General features: G+C 47.9%; 1 protein-coding gene across 6 annotated transcripts; it reads left to right on the top strand.

Annotated features, from left to right (window-relative positions):
- Positions 1-5,179: 5,179 nt before the first annotated feature.
- LOC135460392 (zinc finger protein OZF-like) lies at positions 5,180-17,214 on the top strand. 6 transcript variants are annotated; one of them, XR_010443223.1, is made up of 7 exons: positions 5,438-8,730; positions 9,517-9,589; positions 9,788-10,784; positions 12,334-13,245; positions 15,513-15,642; positions 16,914-16,972; positions 17,071-17,213. XR_010443223.1 is itself a non-coding variant. In XM_064737207.1 (4 exons), the coding sequence occupies exons 3-4, from the start codon at positions 9,802-9,804 to the stop codon at positions 12,395-12,397; spliced, it is 1,047 nt and encodes a 348-aa protein (XP_064593277.1). In that variant the 5' UTR covers positions 5,180-5,430; positions 9,517-9,589; positions 9,788-9,801; the 3' UTR covers positions 12,398-14,015. The 6 variants fall into 6 exon arrangements, 3 of the variants coding, with proteins under 3 accessions (XP_064593277.1, XP_064593279.1, XP_064593276.1); XR_010443222.1 differs by having other exon boundaries at positions 16,914-17,214; XR_010443224.1 differs by lacking the exons at positions 16,914-16,972; positions 17,071-17,213 and adding an exon at positions 16,695-16,730.
- The last annotated feature ends 674 nt before the right edge of the window (positions 17,215-17,888 follow it).

Genomic DNA, 17,888 nt, shown 5'->3' with positions numbered 1-17,888 from the left:
AGTGATTTGCAGAAACAAACAAACTCCACAACTTTTGTGAAAGAAGCTGTAGAGCTGGTGTGTTTATTGCAGTGCTGGACGCATGAGGGAATTGTTCCCCTAAAATGACATGCGTACCTCTGGGAACTCCAGATCTCCTTTTATTTCCCTCTCAAATACATATACATGCAATTTCACAATAGGTTCATACATATTCATTCTACTGATTTCGTGTGACATTTGCCAATAATTCTTCTTTCTTATAAAGAACTCCTGGGTCAGGTTGCCCTGCTCTGTCTGCCCCACACATCCCCCCCTTATCTCTTGTCCTTCAGCTGAAGGAGTCCCTCCAAGCACAGGCCCTTCAAGAGAGCAAGCAGTCAGACTAAACAGCAAGCTACAGACTTAACTCAAAGATGTACGTTTCACCTAAATCAAAATGGATTTCTACTCTGGAAAATTTCCACTCTGCCTCAAGGGGGAGGAACATCAAGATCCCCTCACACCCATGTCTCAGTATCTCCAAGCCCAGCCAGGAGGAGCAGCAGGGCCAAGGTTGACAAATTTCCCCCACACTGGTGACACAGCCAGACACTGGGAGGCTGCTTCAGGCTTTATTGTCCACCAGCATTCCAGGAGGGAACAGAAAACCTACCTGCAGACCCTGATTCCGTAGGCTCACAATGGTTCCTTGCTTCCATGGGGTTCTGTCAAGCCATAGCAGAACCTCGGTGCCATATTGTTCCATAGCCTCACAATGTTCTCCTGGGTTCCGTGAGGCCCCTCTGTGACACACCGCAGCCTTGGTTCCATGAGGGTCTCTTGGGCTCCCTAAGGCTCCACCAAGTCTCATTAGAGTCCTGTTTCCGTTGGGTTCAATAACCTCGCGATGCTCTCCTGTGTCCCATAAAGCCCTGCTGTGACACATTTGAACTGTGGCTCAATGAGGCTCCACAAACTCACTGGGGTCTCTTGGGCTCCATGCTGCAAGCCTTTCTCACGAGTTCCATCGACTGACAGTGGCCATCTGCATTCCATGAGGTCCAGCTGGATCACATCAGAGCCTTGCTTTCATGAGGTTCTAATCCCTCACTGGGGTCTCCTGAACTTCACAAAGCCCCACTGTGTCACACTGGAGCCTTGGTCTCATGAGGTTCCAAACCCTCTCACGATGGTGTCTTTGCTTCAATGAGGTTTCTCAGAGTCACAGTAGAGCCCTTGTTCCATTGGGCTCCAAAACTGTGGGGAATAAGGAAAGCCTTACAGAATAAGGACCTTTCCCACCTTTGTTCAATCCTGCTCACTTCTGCTCACCAAAAGGCCCTCTGGGAAGGTTCAGCTGTGGGTTGATGGCCAGAGAGTGGGTTGGTGGTCGCCTCATGTGTGAGGCAGGGATTGGCTGAGGAGATGCGTGGACACCACATGATCAGAGAGCTGATGGGGTAAAGGGACACATCAATAGCAACACTGCAGTGGCAGGCAGACAACGCGTGCTTAGTTTGGTTAAGTTTTGGTGAAGTTTTGAGTATAAAAAGGCTCCGTTCGTTGCAATGAATTCTCTTATTCGGAGCAAGCAAGGAGCTCTGTGTGTCTGTTCCCCATGCCTATGGTACAGATTTGGGCTTCACTCCCTGAAAAACACCAATTCATCCAGAGCTCTAAAATGAGTATGGACCTGTATGAACCAGCACCAACCAGTATAGACTGGTATAGGCCAGTATAGACCAGTATGAACCAGTACAGACTGGTAAGGGCTCTCCCAGTCCCTCCCAGTCTGCTTTTAACCCTTCCCAGTGCCCTTCCAGTATAAACCAGTAACCCCAAACTCCCTTTTAACCCATTTTTTACCCCCTTTAAACCCTTCCAGTTCAAACCAGTGCCCTCCCAGTATAAACCAGTACAAACCAATACACACAGTCCCCTCCCAGTGCTCCCAGTCCCCACAGGTTCCAGCAGATGTCCACCAGGATGATGCTGGTCAAGGGCAGCACCTGGCCAGGTGGCACCCCTGTGGGGCAGGTAAATCCCAGTTCAAACCAGTATAAACCAGTAGAGCCCCAGAAAATCCCAATTTCATCCCAGTAACATCTAGTACCATTCAGGGCAACACCTGGGCATGGGACGGCCCCTGCTGGACCATGCCAGGTCCAAACCTGTATAAACCAGTATAGACCAAGTAAATCCCAATGCCCTCCCAATCCCCTCCCAGTGCAGCCCAGTAACCCCCAGGGATTTCCCAGTTCATCCCAGTAACTCCCACTGACCTCCCAGTATGGCCCAGTTACCCTCCCAGTTCAAACCCGTAACTCCCAGTTCATCCCAGTCCCTCCCAGTAACCCTCCAGTTCAAACCAGTGACCTCCCCCAGTGTAAGCCAGTCACCTCCCAGTATGGAACAGTAACATCTCAGTGACCTCCCAGTCCCTTCCAGTCCAAAACCAGTATAAACCAGCAAAAAAATCACCCTTCAACCCCTATTGATCCCTTTTTAAAATCCTTTAATCCCCTCCCAGTCCCTCCCCCGTACAAACCAGTACAAACTGGTACCCCCAGTAAGGTGTCCATGGCCTCCCAGTACTGCCTCAGTTTCCCCTCCTGCTGCTGGTGCCAGGCAGAGTCTGGGGGTGGAGCTTGTCTGCCATGCTGGGACAGGGAACTGGGATGTACTGGGAGCACTGGGAGGGACTGGAAGGGACTGGAAAGCTTCTGGTGGGCACTGGGGGTCACTGGGAGGAGACCGGGACTAACTGGGAGAGACTGGGAAGTGACTGGGAGGGACTGATGGCAACTGGAATACACTGAGAAGGGAGTTGTGGGCACTGGATGGGACTGGGATGTACTGGGAGGAACTGGGAAGTTACTGGTGGACACTGGGGGATCCTGGGAGCCACCAGGAGGAGACTGGAAGTCACTGGAAGGGAACTGGGAGGTCTGGGAGGGGAATCTGGGAGCACTGGGACAAACTGGGAGGGGATTGGTCCATACTTAGAAGGACTGGGAGAAGACTGGGGAGGACTGGGAGGCACTGGGAGATACTGGAAGGGATTTAGAGAAACTGGGAGGGAACTGAGAAGGACTGGGAAGCACTGGGGAAGAACTGGGAGGGACTGGTGGGCACTGGAAGGGTCTGGGAGCACTGGAATGGACTGGGATAAACATGGTGTTCTGGGAAGGGAACAGCAATAAACCGGGAAGATACTGGGGGACATTGGGAGGCACTGGTGGCAACTGGGATGGACTAGGAAGGGGTTTGTGGGCACTGGAGGGGACTGGGAGGGACTGGAATATACTGGGAGCTACTGGGAGGAGACTGGGATGGACTGAGAGAAACTGTAAGAAACTAGAGGGGATATTGGGAGCACTGGGATGTGACTGGCAGAGACTGGGAATTGGTTTGTGTGGACTGAATAGGACTGGGAGGGACTTGAACATACTGGGACATACTGGGAAGTTACTGGGTGGTAATTGGTGGGCACTGGGAGGAGACTGGGAGTAACTGGAAGGGCACTGGGAGGGGATTCATGGGGACTGGGATGGACTGGGATGTGAAAAATGCCCATTTTATGATTGGCTTTTCGCAAATATTAAAATGAATATTATATGTGTTGTGTTAGAAAGTAATGCTGTATTAATTTTCTGAAGTACTGTGTTAAATATAGTTTTAGGTTATAAAAATTGTTGAAATAGAAACTGTGCTATGTAAGATGCTTTGTTTAACAGAAAGGGCTTGCAGCGAGATAGCAGCCACAGGACACCTAGATCTTTCAGAGAAAAATAATTTATTGCCCTCTTATCAGAAGAAATGAATTTCTTCCCGCCTGGAGGCGCTGTTGGGATTAGAAGGAAGGAGCTGACACTGACCAGACAGAATCCTGTGTTTGAATGGAATTTATGCATCATGTATGACGTGTATGAATATGCAACAGGCTATTGTTCTTAAGGGTTAATCCTTTGTTAACGGGGGTCCCTTTTTCGGGCTTGTGCTGCCCAGCAAAAGGTACCCGGACGTCTGTAACTCTTTGCTTTTATTGTCTCATATTGTCCTAATTCAATTTGTCCAAATTGTTATTACTCTAATCGTGTTACTATTCTTTTTAACCATTTTATTACTATTAAACTTTTAAAAATTTTAAAAACAAGTGATTGGCGTTTTTCACAGGGAGAAACTGGATGGGGACTGGGAGGTTACTGGGAGGTCACTGGCAGGCACCAGGGGGTCCCGGGAGGGAACTGGGAGGGCACTGGGACGGACTGGGGAAGGTGCATGGGAAGGTTATTGGGAGGCCCTGGGGAATGGGTGTGAAATACAAAGCTGTGTTTCGTGTCAGGTACAAACAGGCGATGTGTGTAGTTGTGAATGCGAAATGTGTGGACCCCGACAATGAGAGAGCTGTGAATTCTAATAATAACTGAGGAAAATAAAGCATGGAAAAAGGCCTTTGAACCTATCTTTTGTTTGCAATTAACCCTGGTTGATTTAGGAGCATTGGAATTAAGGTGTTAAAGATGTTGCTTTTTGCCTGCATTTAATCCATAAAAAGCTCTGCAATAATAACCTTTTGAAGTATAATTTTAGAATATTACTTGTATCCTTGAAACTATAGCTTTGGAATATATATAAAGGAAATATGCTTATCTCATGCCTGGTTGAAGCAGAGAAAAACAGCTTGAGAAAGGAAGATGAACATGACCTCAAGGATTTATGGTTTTGACCAAAGGGAAGCTGGACATCACCGTTATGAGATTTATAGTTTCTGTAATTAAAGGGTGGACACACATCTGGGGAGCTGGACCCCACCAGATGGGAGTTGTCTTTCTTCTTTCAGAAACTGGACCATCACCATCTGGGGATACTCCTTTGAGATACATCCTGAGAAATTAAAATCACAATAGTGTATAGAATTGTGATGTAATAATTTGGAATAAAAATTGCTGATGAATAAAAATTGGAAATAGAAACTGTTGAAAAAAAAAAACCCTGATGAGTACGCCTATAAATACCTGTAACCATCAATTATCGGTGTGCAGTTGGAGGGAAAACTTCCCCCACTGTACCCAGCGCTGTATTGCTCATACTTTACCATTTTAAATAATAAATTGATTGCTGCTTGAATATTGGCCTAGTCAAGCTTCTTATTCATAACATGGGGGAGGAGCGGCCTCCGGGCCCTGCCGCTTCCATTCCCACGGGGCGGGGCGGTCCGTAACCATTTCCTCTGCTCGCCGCGGGGCTCCGGGACCTGCAGGCCACGCCGCGGCTCAGGGAGGTCCCGGCGGAGCCCAGCGGCTGCCAGGGCCCTTCCGGTGACCCCGGTGCCGGTGAGATCCCTCCGCAAACGGGACCGGCCGGAGCGGCTGAGGGCGGCGGAGGCGGCGCGGGGCTCTGTGGGACACGGCCGCCGCCCTCCGCGCTCCGGCAGGCCTCAGCAGGCCTCAGTGCAGCACCAGGGAGGTGATGAGGGGGAAAACGCGGCGTGGGTGGGTCGGGGTGGGTGAGTGCGTGTGGAATTAATCCACCATGTCAGAGGTTTTTGTGCAAAAAGGAGACAGAGGGGTCCTGTAACTTTATTCGAGTAAAGGGAGAGGCCATGGGGCATTTCCTGTGGAGTCTCTCAGATGGTTGGAGGATGCAGCCTCTCTTTTATCTTAAAATCCCTGCTGCATCACCCTTTTCCTTTTTCCCACGGCCAAGGTAATCAGAAGGTACAGACTTAACGAATTGCCTGCTCTATGCACCCCCTCCTAATATGCACCCCCCTTTCATTATATAGAAGAAAGAAAAACCTACTCATTATTTGACTAAGTCTTTGTTCTCATGCTCTAGGTTCAGGAATTTAACAGGGCCTTGGCTGAGCAACAGTCTGTGTTGATCAGTAGCATTCTCTAGAGCTAATAGCTTCTTTTGTTACTTCCCGATCTCTGAGTGCATGGCCCTATCCCCAAGCAGATTCACACGGTCTGTTTGTAAAGACACATTCATCTTATTTGTTTCAATCCCTCCTCTTTTATTTTCTTAGTAATTGCCTTTACAAACTTTAAATATCATTGATTTAATCTTTTCTTCCTGGGTCTTCTTTGACTCAATGACATGATTCTGTCCTTGAGTTGTTTAATTTTCCACAAACTTCTCCTTTTCATGCTAATAGATAATATAATACTATCTGGTGCAGATAAAATAATACTATCTGAGGTTGAAATGTTCCATTTCTCATCTGACTGGGTTTCATTCCATCTGCCTCAATATTTGCAACAATCATAAGGAGGGCAGTTGCGGATCCAACAGTCTAAACCCAAAGGTAAGGTTTATTCACAAATGCTTTTTCCTGCATTTGTGAATAAACGCCTGTCCTTTTTAGGCAATAAATACCTCTTTCAGAGCAATGAAGCTGCCATGGACTTCCTTCCTCGTCCCAAAATCCCATTCCATTATGGACCTCACTCTAGGTGTGACCCACCATTTAAGTGCGGCTTGGCCTCTCCTGACCCAACAATTGCTAAGGTTAAGAACTTTTGCTGCTTCTTCTCCTAAGGCTGCAAATTGGTTCTCCCACCTCTGGCCCAACCCTGACTGACAATATAAAGTATTAAGGAAAAATATTCAATAGTGTAATCTAATTATTTAGTCAAATTCTCACATTGTCTTCCCCACCACCTGTGGTAACTGAAGGCACAGAAACAATTTAACATAAAGAAAACAGTGACAATAAGGGTTGTCCTGCCAGTGGCTGGAGATGGCAGAGGAGGGTGGCCAGGATTGCAGAGGATTCCAGGCGAGGATCTGTGGGCAGGCGCAGGGGCTTGGCCCGCTGTGGAGCCCTGGCTGCTGCTGCGTTGCCTTCAGGGCAGGCTCAGGGGCGGCCTCCCATCCTCCTGCTGCAGGCGGGAAGTGCAAATCTCCGGGGCTTCAGAGCCCTTGAGGCCAGGCTGAGGGGTCCCCCCGTGTTGAGCTGTGCTGGCGGCTGTTTCTGGCCTCAGGGACACTTGGCATGGGCCCCTTGGCCACCAGTGGTGCTGCTTTGCACTCCTTAGGCAGGAGCCGATGTCCTGGCTGGGTGTTGGCAGCAGCAAAGTGCCAGGGCAGGCTCTGTGCCAGCCCAGCTTCCTGTGGGAGAGATTTCACAAGAGACAGGATTGTGGCCACAGACTGCTGTAAATGTACATCCCTCATCTCCACCCTGCACTAGGTGGAGAATTACCAGGGTAAGGAATTCCAGACATCAGTTCCAAGGGAGATAATTGAATATCTGCCCTCAGTCTGGCACTTCTTCTTGCCAGAGCCAATGGCAAAAGCTGTACCCATGGCATCTTGGTTTCTATTTCTAGCTTTAAAAGGTGCTTCTTTATTTCTTCACTCATTTTTTTTTTCTACCTGACCTGAGCTCTGGGGGTGCCAGGAGGGATGGAGGTTCCATTGTATTCCTAAACCAGTCATAACCCCTTGGAGAGTTTTATCTGTAAAATTAGTTCCTCTGTCTGAGTCTATTGCATCAATGATCCCATATCTTCAAATTATTTGTTCCAAAAATACTTATATAACTGATCCTGTAGTTGCTGAAGCAGTTGCAAATGCTTCTGGCCACCCTGTTAGCTGACATGCTGTTACCAGAAGATATTTCAGCCTTCCCACTTGGGGCAATCTGGTAAAATCCACCTGGCATCTTTGGAAGGGACATAGGACAAAGTCCAAGGCCTCCCTCCTCTGGCAAGTTTCTTTTTAACTTGCTGTTGTGAGAAACAACTGCTCACTTTGAAAATTTAAAAGCTTTCTTAAACCTTGACAAAAATACAACAAAAGGACTGCATAAGGAAAAATTCGCAGCACTGGGAGCTACCCTGATGGATACCCCATGGCCAGTTCATCTTCAAGATGGATGCTCATTCTTTTATACCCCTGGCCCTTCCCAAAGTCTGTCAGGCAGCTCTTCTGTGCCATTTATTGGTGGAGATGCTTGCTTGTAACTGGATTGGAGGCCAGGTGTTGCCATGCCCACCCCCTGAGCACCAAGCTTCCATTCCCAACTGCCCCATGCAAGGGAGGTGTGCACACCTTCTTTCTGCCTGTCTTAGGCATCAATACAGAGGGGGGGAAAGGATCTATGGGGAGAACAGAGGACATCTAAACTAGAATAACATAACTATACATCACTAAAGCTTTTCTTAATATACACACAATAGTCATCCCTTAATTGCGAGAGCCAATCATCTCATTATCTACCTGTAGCAGTGTCTAGGGGATGGTTATTTATCTCATATAGTTTTTGGGGTTCATTGTTTTGTTTTTTGTCTGGGACGGTTGCTGCTCCGGGAGTATTGCAATGAGTGGGAGCCAGGTTGGGGTTTCCAGAGAGAGTTTGGGGCAGGGTGTGGGGCAGCTCCTTTCCTTCCAGCCAGCTGTTGGAGTGGCCACACTGCTGGTGTTTCTGACTGGGGATCCTGCTGCTTCTGTGGGTTCTGTCTGTTTCTTTTTGTTTCTTTTCCTTTGGCGCTGTGACTGGGCTTGCTGGCTTGCTTCTCTGCTGCTTGGGAGCCCAGAGCCGGTGCATGCTGTGCCAGGAGTGGGAGCACCCCGTTCCCCACCAGGGGCTGCCTCCTCTGCACAAGTCCAGAGCCCAGGACCAGCCACTGCCGGTGAGGAATGGCAGGGAGCGATTCTCTGTCGGGCCCCACTGACAGACTGTAACCCAACACCTGGACACCCCACAGCTTCGGGCAGGGCCCTGGGGTTTCTGCTGCCTCTCGCCTGCTGCCCCGGGTGAGCCTGCCCTGCCATTGCAGCTTGCTGCTCCTGAAGTTCTGCCTGTAGCTCCTGTTGCTATCCATGGGGAGCACTGGGACCAGCTGCCCTGGGGGGTTTGTAAAGGAAATCCCTTTTCCATCCATTAATTTCAAAATTATAATAATTATGAGGAAAGGTGGTCATATTCTCCATTCCTAGGTTCCAGCCTTCCTTGGCCAACACGTCTTTCAAACCTTGGTGTTAGCACAAATCAAGCAACCTTTAGGAGCTTGTTTTGCCATACCAAAAATACCCAAGGACATCTTGAGGAAGGCTTCTGCCAGTCCTCAGGAACTCCAAAGGGCTCCCTGCATGGAGCTGTTTCAATATTTGTAAGGCCAGAGGCTTTGCTATCCGGCCCTGGCAGCCCGGTGGAGTGGTGGAGCCTGGAGATGAGCAGGGTCCAGGAGATGAAGGGGTCGCCAAGAGAGGGGTGAGCCTTGAGTGCCTGGAGTGGGGGGAGCCTGGGACCCCTGGGAGCCAAAGCAGAATTAAGGGGGAAGGGACTTGTGGGACCTGCAAACCCTCCAAGCATCCCAAAGCAGGACCCCAGAGTGGGAGAATCCATAGGACCCCCAGCAGCCCCAAGAAGGGGGGCCTCAGAACCTCAGAGTGAGGAGATTAGAAAGGGAAAGGCTTGTTTGGGATTCACTCTTGTTTATTGGAGGTTTTACGGACACCAGACACCTGGTGACTTCTAGAGATGGACTTGGGCAGGAGGAACACCCAAGGCACTCACACCTTGTTTACCCCCAAAACCAGGATTTCTCATTCTCAAAGCTTGGTCAGATGGAGAAGGAGGCTGCGAGGAAGATGCCGTGGAACAGCCAGGCAGGTGAGGAGGAAGTCAGTGCCCCTTTCCCCCTCTCTCCTGCTCCATCTCCCAGCTCAGCACAGCCCCGGCTGCAGGACAGCCCCGGTGCCGGTGCCGTCCTGCCAGGGAGTATCTCTGGAGATACTTTGGGAGTATCTCCTTCCCCTTCCCTCTGGCACAGAGGCAAATCCCATCGTCTCATTGTCCTTCCTCCTCCAGAATAGGAGCGGAGGATGGAGAGCAGGGAGGGCAAATCCCCACAGCAGGACCTTGTGGAAGAGGCCGTTTTGAGCAATTCCATAGTGCAGGAATCCAACGGGAAGGAAAAGCCCCAGAGATCCCGCACGAGGAGGGGCTGCAAACCCAGCCCTGGGATCTGTGAGGAGGAAAGGCCTGCCCTGTGCCAGGAGGGTGGACAGAGCTTCAGCCAGAGCTCAGACATGGTGGTCACTGAGCACCATCAAAGCAGGGAGAAGTCATACAAGTGTGGGGAATGTGAGAGGAGCTTCAGCCACATCTCCAACCTGAAGAAACACCAGAGGATCCACACTGGAGAGAAGCCCTACAAGTGTAGGGAATGTGGGAAGAGCTTCAGCCGTAGCAACAACCTGGCCCGTCATGAGAATACTCATGATAATGAAAGGCCTTCCAAGCGCTCTGAACGTGGGAAGAGCTTTAGAGAGACATCCAAACTAAACCAGCACAAGATAAATTGCTCTGGGGAACAGCCCTATGTGTGTGAGGAATGTGGGAAGAACTTCAGCCAGAAATCCAACCTGCTCCGCCACCAGAAGATCCACACTGGGGAGAGGCCCCACAAATGTCCCAAATGTGGGAAGAGCTTCAGCCAGAGCACCCACTTGGATGTCCACCAGTGCATTGACACCAGGGAACAGCCCAACAACTGTGAGAAATGTGGGAAGAGCTTCGGGAAGATTCACAACCACCTGTGTGTGGAAATCAGGATATGTGACAGCTACAAGTGCTGGACATGTAAGAAGAGCTTCAGCCGGAGGTCCCACCTAATAGTCCACATGCGCATCCACACTGGGCAGCAGCCCTACAGGTGTGAGGAGTGTGGGATGAGCTTCAGAGATCGCTCCAACCTGAACCACCACCGGCGGACCCACACTGGGGCACGGCCCTACCTGTGTGAGCAATGTGGGAAGAGCTTCCCCAGGGGCTCTCACTTGTCCCAGCACCGACAGAAGCATTGGTAAGGAAAGCTCCGCAAATGCCCTGACTGCAGGGATTTTGGGACATCCCACATTTTGGAAGTGGTTTTGGGGTACTCTCCAATTCTTGGGGGGTTCCTGAGAGCAGCTCCATGGAGCCCCATTGCCAGGGTGGTTGTCTTGGGCACGGGCTCAGAGCTGTAGCCAGAGTCTGTTGCCTCAGTGTTGGAGAGCAGAGAAATGATGAACAGCCCCAGACATCTCCAGTGTGAATTGGGAGGTCAGAGCAAGTTCTGTGTAGGTGGGGTGGCTGCTGCCCCACCCCAGCCACTGCAGCCTCTGGTCCAGCCCCAAAGTGGCTGCCAGGCCCGTGGCACCCCAAAAACCCCACCTGGGAGAGGGACCAGAGCAGGTAAAGGCCATGACATGGGTGTGACACTGGCACATCCCATATCAGCTGAGATGACTCTAGATCTAAAGCCTTGGCTGTGGACATTTCTTTCCTTTTTCTCTCTCTTGCTCTGTCTCTCCCTCTCACTCTTTTCCTGACTTCTCAAAATCTGGATTACTTGAAGTTGGACAGGTTAGAGTTTGCTGAGTCAGTGCTTTGTGAAGTGCCTTACCATAATTCCAGGTTTAATATAAGTTATAAGCTAAATTAAACACTTCCCCTCTGTAAATTGTTAAGTCTTAAGTTGGGTTAAATACTGTTAATTGCTGTTCCTTTGCTAAATTGTTATGTTTAAGATATAAGTTAAGGTTAAGTTAAATTTGAGTGTTTGAGTGCTGTTAAGCTTTTAGGCCATATTCCCTTTATCCTTCCCCCCACTGTCCTTTTGTCAGATGCACCTAAACACACATGGACAGTTCTTGGTTCATTTCTGGTTTGATTGCCTGGATTTTGTTTTGCTTTGTTGTTGCTTTGTTTCCTTGCTGTGCCTGAAGTCTCCAGTCACAGGCAGAGTGACTCTTGCCAAAGAACTTTGTCGTGCCTCACCACCTGTGCTTCTAATTGGTGATTTTTGTCAAATATGCTAATTTGCTAAACTTATAAACTGTTTACCCCATGGTGGGGTGGGCATTTTGTGGACATCTTCCATATTTGCCCCTTGGAGGCCTCTAATAAAGACCAGCCTTTATATTACCTCCTGTACTGATATGATCTCCAAAGGGTGTTATTTCATTTCTAAGGCTTTTAAGGCATCAGTTTTTCTGGCATCTCAGATGGGACTGGACCCAGCAGCCTCCCTCTGGACCAGAAACATATTGCAAGGAACTCTTTCCTGCTGAAGACTTTTAAGAATTTCCGTGCAGTGACCTGAGGGGTTAGGAGCCACGGTCCCAGGACCCCACAGGAGGTAACATAAAGGCAGCTCTTTTTGTTGTGTAGCGTGAAATTGTGCATTTGTGTGTTTTCAGGAAAATCAAGGCTCTTAGAAACCAAATTGTAACATTTTACAGGATCCCACCTGTTCCGTAAGGTTTGTTAGGCCACTTGTTCTGTCCCAGAGGGATGAGGGAATTTGCTTATGGGGTTGTTTCTCAAGGGGTTTTTTTTCCCTTTCATCACTGTTTCTAATTCTTCTACAGCCACGGTGAGCGAAGGCAGAGGCGGAATCCAAAGGCTGATGTCACCTTTGTAGCTGAAAGCTGAGACCTTCTTTCAACCTTTAAAATATGAATTAGGAAAACACTGGGTGATTCATCACTCACCCTATTTGCCAAATGCTTCTAAGAAGGATCTGTTGGAATTTTGCAAAGTGTGGAGAATAACAGATAGTTGAGGAGGGTTTACTGAATTAAATTTTAAAAATGCCTTCTGCATCCCTGTGAATAAGAAAGGCCAAGGACTGAGCGAAGGAAAGAATGTAAAAATATGGACTAATTCTGAATATGCATTTATGTTTTCGGTGAGGTCATCTGTAAAGAGAGAGGACTGGCAACTGTTCAAGGCCTGGAATTGAGCACACTGAACAGACCCATCCACTGCTACAGAGTATTAAGGAGTCTGGAGAAGCAGCCTTCATACATTGCAAGATTCATCAAACTGGGGAAGCAACTCTTGAGTTAGAGAATCCTTTTGTTGCTAAAATAGTAAAAGAAGCAAGAAAAAGGATCTTAACAGTGGTGCTACAGAAGGAAATCAGTTTGACAAGGTTTGCCCCAAAATGTGATCAATAGAGCCATCAGTTTTCTGGCACAAAGGTTGAAATCAAGTAAAGTGAATGGACTGTTACACCAGAGGGACAGACTGCAGTCCCACCTCAGCAAGAACAAGAAAAACACTTGCAGGGGAACAAGAAACCTTTTTAAACATTAAGAAAGCAGTAATAGAAAGGGAAAAAAACTGATATTGTACAATCTGTAACAAATGTGAAATCTTCTCTGGAACCCACCCAAACATGAGCAAAAGAGTTGTGTTAGAAATATCAGAGGCAGGGGGTTCTCCTGGACATTGTTGGCAAATAAATTCTACTGAGTTACCACCCAGAAAGGACACAGGTTTGTATTAGGGGTAGGTGATACCTTCAGTGGATGGTCTGAGGCTTACCCCTGCTGCACCAACACAACAAAAGGAAGTGGTGGATATTTTACTAAATCATATAATTCCAGTGTTTGGGGTTCCTTTGGAGTTGGTCCCCCTGTGATTGGAGATGTTAGTCAAATGTTGGGAATTGTTTGGGATCTATAAATTCCCTACACACCCCAGATAAATGGTAAGACTGCGTGTGTGACTGGAACCCTCAAAGCACAGATATATAAAATTTGTTGGAAACATCCATGACATGAGTTCAGGTTTTACCCAGAGCCTTACTGAGAATCCACATACAACCAAAGTGTTGCAGTAAGGTAGAAAAATTATTAAAAAAGGGCTCATAAAATCAGGCCTGCTCTGTTAGATCAGTGACGTCGTCAAGCTAGCACTTTGCAAGTTCCCATGGGAAAGCAGTCCTGGTGTGAAGAGTTCGTTAACATAACAATTTATTCCCGGATGAAAAACAACTAGTGCCTGCATAAACATTAAATCTATCCTATGAGAACCAGAGAAGAAAATAATTTTATAGGGAGAAAAAAACAATTTTATAGAGAGATTTGATGGACAAATAAAGTATCTCTTACTAACCAATAAAGTAATTGGCAAGAAAGCTACTAACCCAATTGGAATCACACACAAGGTATGTAAAACTGTATAAAAACGAGTTACTTGAATAAAGAATGAAGTCTTTTTAACAATGAAGAAAATAAAGTCTCATGTGATTTATTCCGATACCAAAGCAAAAAGAGAGCGTAAGTCCTAATGAAACATCACATGGCAGGCCATATCAAATTGTATATATTATATATGTTATATATATAATTTACATATATATATAATTATGTATATATATTCACAGGAGGAATTCATATATGAGGGGAAAAATTAACTTACAGAGGGATTTAATTGTTTGAAGTTCCACTTTGCAGAAGCTCCAGAGATTTGTCATATTATCTGGGGAAATCTCTGCTGAAACAGCTGGAAAACAGAGACTGACACAAATCAGGATGATGTGGTTTAAATTGTTCTTTTTGTGCTTGTTATCTGCACAGTTGGTAACCATAACTCAAGTTTGGCCCCAAAATTTGCATGTAAATGGAGCCCAAAGTGTATCCAAAAGCTCTTCATAAGAACAACTTGTCAGGGTGATACTGCGCATATGAGAATCTGGCCTGGTAAGTTTGCCCCTAGATAAAGATCAGGCCGGTGCTCTTGGGGCTGTAATTCTACACATAATATCTGATCACATTAAGGATTATTGGACACACTGAAAGGCAAAACTTCAAACGCAATTTCAGCCTTACAAGAAGAAGTCCGTGATATTTCTGGTATAGTTTTACCAAACAGGATAACTTTCAATTTCCTGCTAGCCACAGAATTATTAACACTGTAGTTGTTAGTATGTAGATCAGAGTGAAAGAATTATTAAAGATTTGGTTGAAATTTGAAAGCAAACTCAAATTCTACACCAGATGGCTTTCAAAAGTCTTGTTGAACTTTGGATATATCTTCAGTACACTCACTTCATGGTTGCTAAAGTGGGCCTGAATAAAAAGTGTATAGTTGACATCTATAATATGATGCTGTGGTTAAATATGGAGCAAACTAGACTACATAGTCTCTAAAAAAGAGGAATTATGCAGAAATTCTGCCTTGTTTCTTTTATATAGTCTCTGCATTCTGTACTCATTTATAATAACAAACTGCAGAGCTATATTTGTAGCTCTGTAGTCTGTTATTGTAGCTTAGCTTCACTATTTCCCTACACAGAAAGACAAAACACATTTCAAAGCCTCTGTCCTGTTCTGGTTCTCCTTAGAAACCAAGGTCAAAACCAGCTCTTCAGGACCAATTCTCATAAACAAAGTACAGTGCCGTTGGAGGGTGTTCTAGGGCGACGTTATGATGCTTGTATGCCCCATCATGTGTTCTGTCTGTGCTGGGTGTTCTATTCTGTGCCTTCAAGACTGGCTGAAAGCAAAGGCAGGGAGAAGAAGCACAGAGTTTGTTACCAGCTCACTCGCTCACTCACCACCACTCGCTCACTCACTCACTCACTCACTCACTCACTCACTCACACTCACTCACCCTTCACATTTGGCTAGACCGTTGATATCTAGGCACAGACGGGGCAGAGCACCACACTCCTTTTGCTTTTTACTTAGTTGGTTAGTTTAGCTAGCTGAGGCAGTCTGAGTTTTCCCTGGACTGTTTTTCTTTCCCTTTTTCTTAGAGCCATTTGAAGCTGCTCCAGAGCGGGCCTGGGGAATCACCCAGAGCTCAGACTCTGCAGCCTTTGCCAGCGCCGGAGTGACCACCCACCAGAGACACTTTCTGAATTTGTCATCTCTTCAGAGCAGCAAGTGAGTGTTGTCATCTGGTATTGTTCATTCTGTGAGCTGGGGAGTACTTTACCTATTAAATAAACAGGGTTTTTCCACTTCTCTCTGAAGAAACTCGTCCCTAACTGATTGAAGAAGAGAGGCTGTGTAGGTTGGCTTTCTGGAGAGGCCTCTTTTGGAGGCTTTCTCCCAGATTTGTCCTAAACCAAGACCAGAGGGGGGGAAGGCTTAGAAGACCCAGGGGGGAATTGCATCACCACTTGCACTCCTAATTGGTGATTTTTGTCAACAATGCTAATCTGCTAAACTTGCAAAACTGTATTCACCCTTTGTGGTGGGTGTGGGCATTTCGTGGACATTTTTCATATCTACTCCTGGAGGTCTCCAATAAAGACCAGCTTTTATATTACCTCCTATACAAATACTATCTCCAAAAGGTGTTGCTTTATTTCTCGGTTCTTTAAGGCCTCACAGAGTGGGGCCTCATGGCATGCAGGAGACCACCATGACATAATGACATCCTGGGGAACCGAGTGTCACCTGCAAACACAACAGGGCCTCATGGAACCCAGGTGCCACTTGAATAGTGCCCGGGCACATGGAATTCAGTGTCCATTGTGACACAGCACGGCCACATGGAACTCAGCAGAACATTGTGACAACATGGAATCTCATGGAACCAAAGCTGTGCTTTGACAAAGTGGGGGCTCATGGGACACAGGTGCCACTGGGATGTTGCCAGCGCTGGTATAACCCAGTGCCCATTGTGACACAGCGCAGCCTCATGGAGCTGTCTTGGGGATGGTTCACATAACCATTTTGGGGTTTCTTTGTTTTGTGTTCATAATGGTCACTGCCTCCCCTCCCCAGCTCTGAGAATATCGCAATGGGTGGAGGGGCAGCCTGAGGTCCTGTGGGGGCTGGGGGCCAGAGGCTGCTCTACCTTCAGGCTGGGGTGATCAACTCAGCAGCCATGCAGCACAGTGCATCTCATTTGAGACACTGTTGCCCTGCAGTTTTGGCCTTTTGCTTTTTTCCTCGTTTTCTTTTTTCTCCTTTGGCACTGTGACTAGGGTTGCCAGCTTGCTTCTCTGCTCCTCTGCCACTTGAGAGCCCAGGGCTGGTGTGCTGGGAGCTGGGAGCACCCCTTCCCCTGCCAGGCTGCTCCCTTTGCGTGGTGACCCAGCCTCAGGACCAGACATCACCAGTGAGCCATGCAAAGGAGAAATCTCCCACCCAGCCGCTGCTGTTTTCTGCCACTGCTTAATTAAGGTTTTTTCGCTACACTATAGTGCAACACCCTGCATCCATCAGGACAGCCCGCTGCTTCTGCTTCTGCCACCGCGCCAGGGTTAGTGCTACACTTTCATTCACCACCCCCGGGCATCTGCTCCCCTCTGTTCCAGCTGACACTCCGAGGTTCCTGCTGCCGTCCATTTGCCCCTGCAGTGGCGCTGAGGCCGGCTGCTCGCCGTGGCTCTGGCGAAAGGAGCCCCTTTCCTGTCCCTGCCGCCCCAGAGCCGCCATGGCCGGGGCAGAGGCCGCTGAGCCCGCGCAACAGCGCCCCCTGCAGCCGCCGGACGGGCATCACCTCGCCCTGCCTGCCTGCCTGCCGGGGAGCCGCCAGCGCCGCTGCTGGCCGTGCCCGGAACTGCACCCATGGGGAGGTCCTTGACCGCTGAGTGAGGGCTGCTACTGCGATTCTGGTTTTAATATTGCTGCTGGTTTTGTTTGTTTGTCTTGTTATGTATTTATCTATTAGTAAAGAATTGTTATTCCTTTTCCCATATCTTTGCCTGAAAGCCTAGTAATTTCAAAGTTATAATAATTTGAAAGAAAGTAAGGCATGAACCTATCGCAGGAAGGTTCATGCCTTATTTGGCACATACTTGTCTTTTGAGCCAGGACAGGAACTCAGGAGACTATTGTGACCCATGGAATTTCATGGAACCAAGGGTCAATTGTGACACAGTCAGGCCTCATGGAAGCCAGGAGAACATTGTGATGCAATGGGAGCTCATGGAACCAAGAGTCAATTGTGAACATGGAAAGGTATCATGGAACCCAGGTGCCACTGAGACGATGCCATGGCTCATGAAAGTGTGGCACCATTGTGACACAGCAGGGCCTCATGGAATCTGGAAGAACATTGTGGGGAAATGGAATGTCATTGAACCAACTGTCTGTTGTCACCACAGTGGGGCCTTATGGAACACGAGACCAGTGTGATACAATGGAATGTTGTCAGGGTTTGACGCTGGCGCAAT

This window comes from Zonotrichia leucophrys, unplaced genomic scaffold, assembly GCF_028769735.1.
Source record: "Zonotrichia leucophrys gambelii isolate GWCS_2022_RI unplaced genomic scaffold, RI_Zleu_2.0 Scaffold_38_522144, whole genome shotgun sequence".
Taxonomy (NCBI): domain Eukaryota; kingdom Metazoa; phylum Chordata; class Aves; order Passeriformes; family Passerellidae; genus Zonotrichia; species Zonotrichia leucophrys.
The sequence above is the reverse complement of the archived record's forward strand: the minus strand, read 5'-3'. Positions and strand labels throughout refer to the sequence as shown.

What these genes read in the sequence shown, in the direction of transcription:
- LOC135460392 (XM_064737207.1), top strand. Translation starts at nt 9,802, where the DNA reads ATGGAGAGCAGGGAGGGCAAATCCCCACAGCAGGACCTTGTGGAAGAG. An exon ending in CAGCACCGACAGAAGCATTG is followed by an intron (nt 10,785 to 12,333) that starts GTAAGGAAAGCT and finishes ATTCTTCTACAG; the next exon opens with CCACGGTGAGCGAAGGCAGA.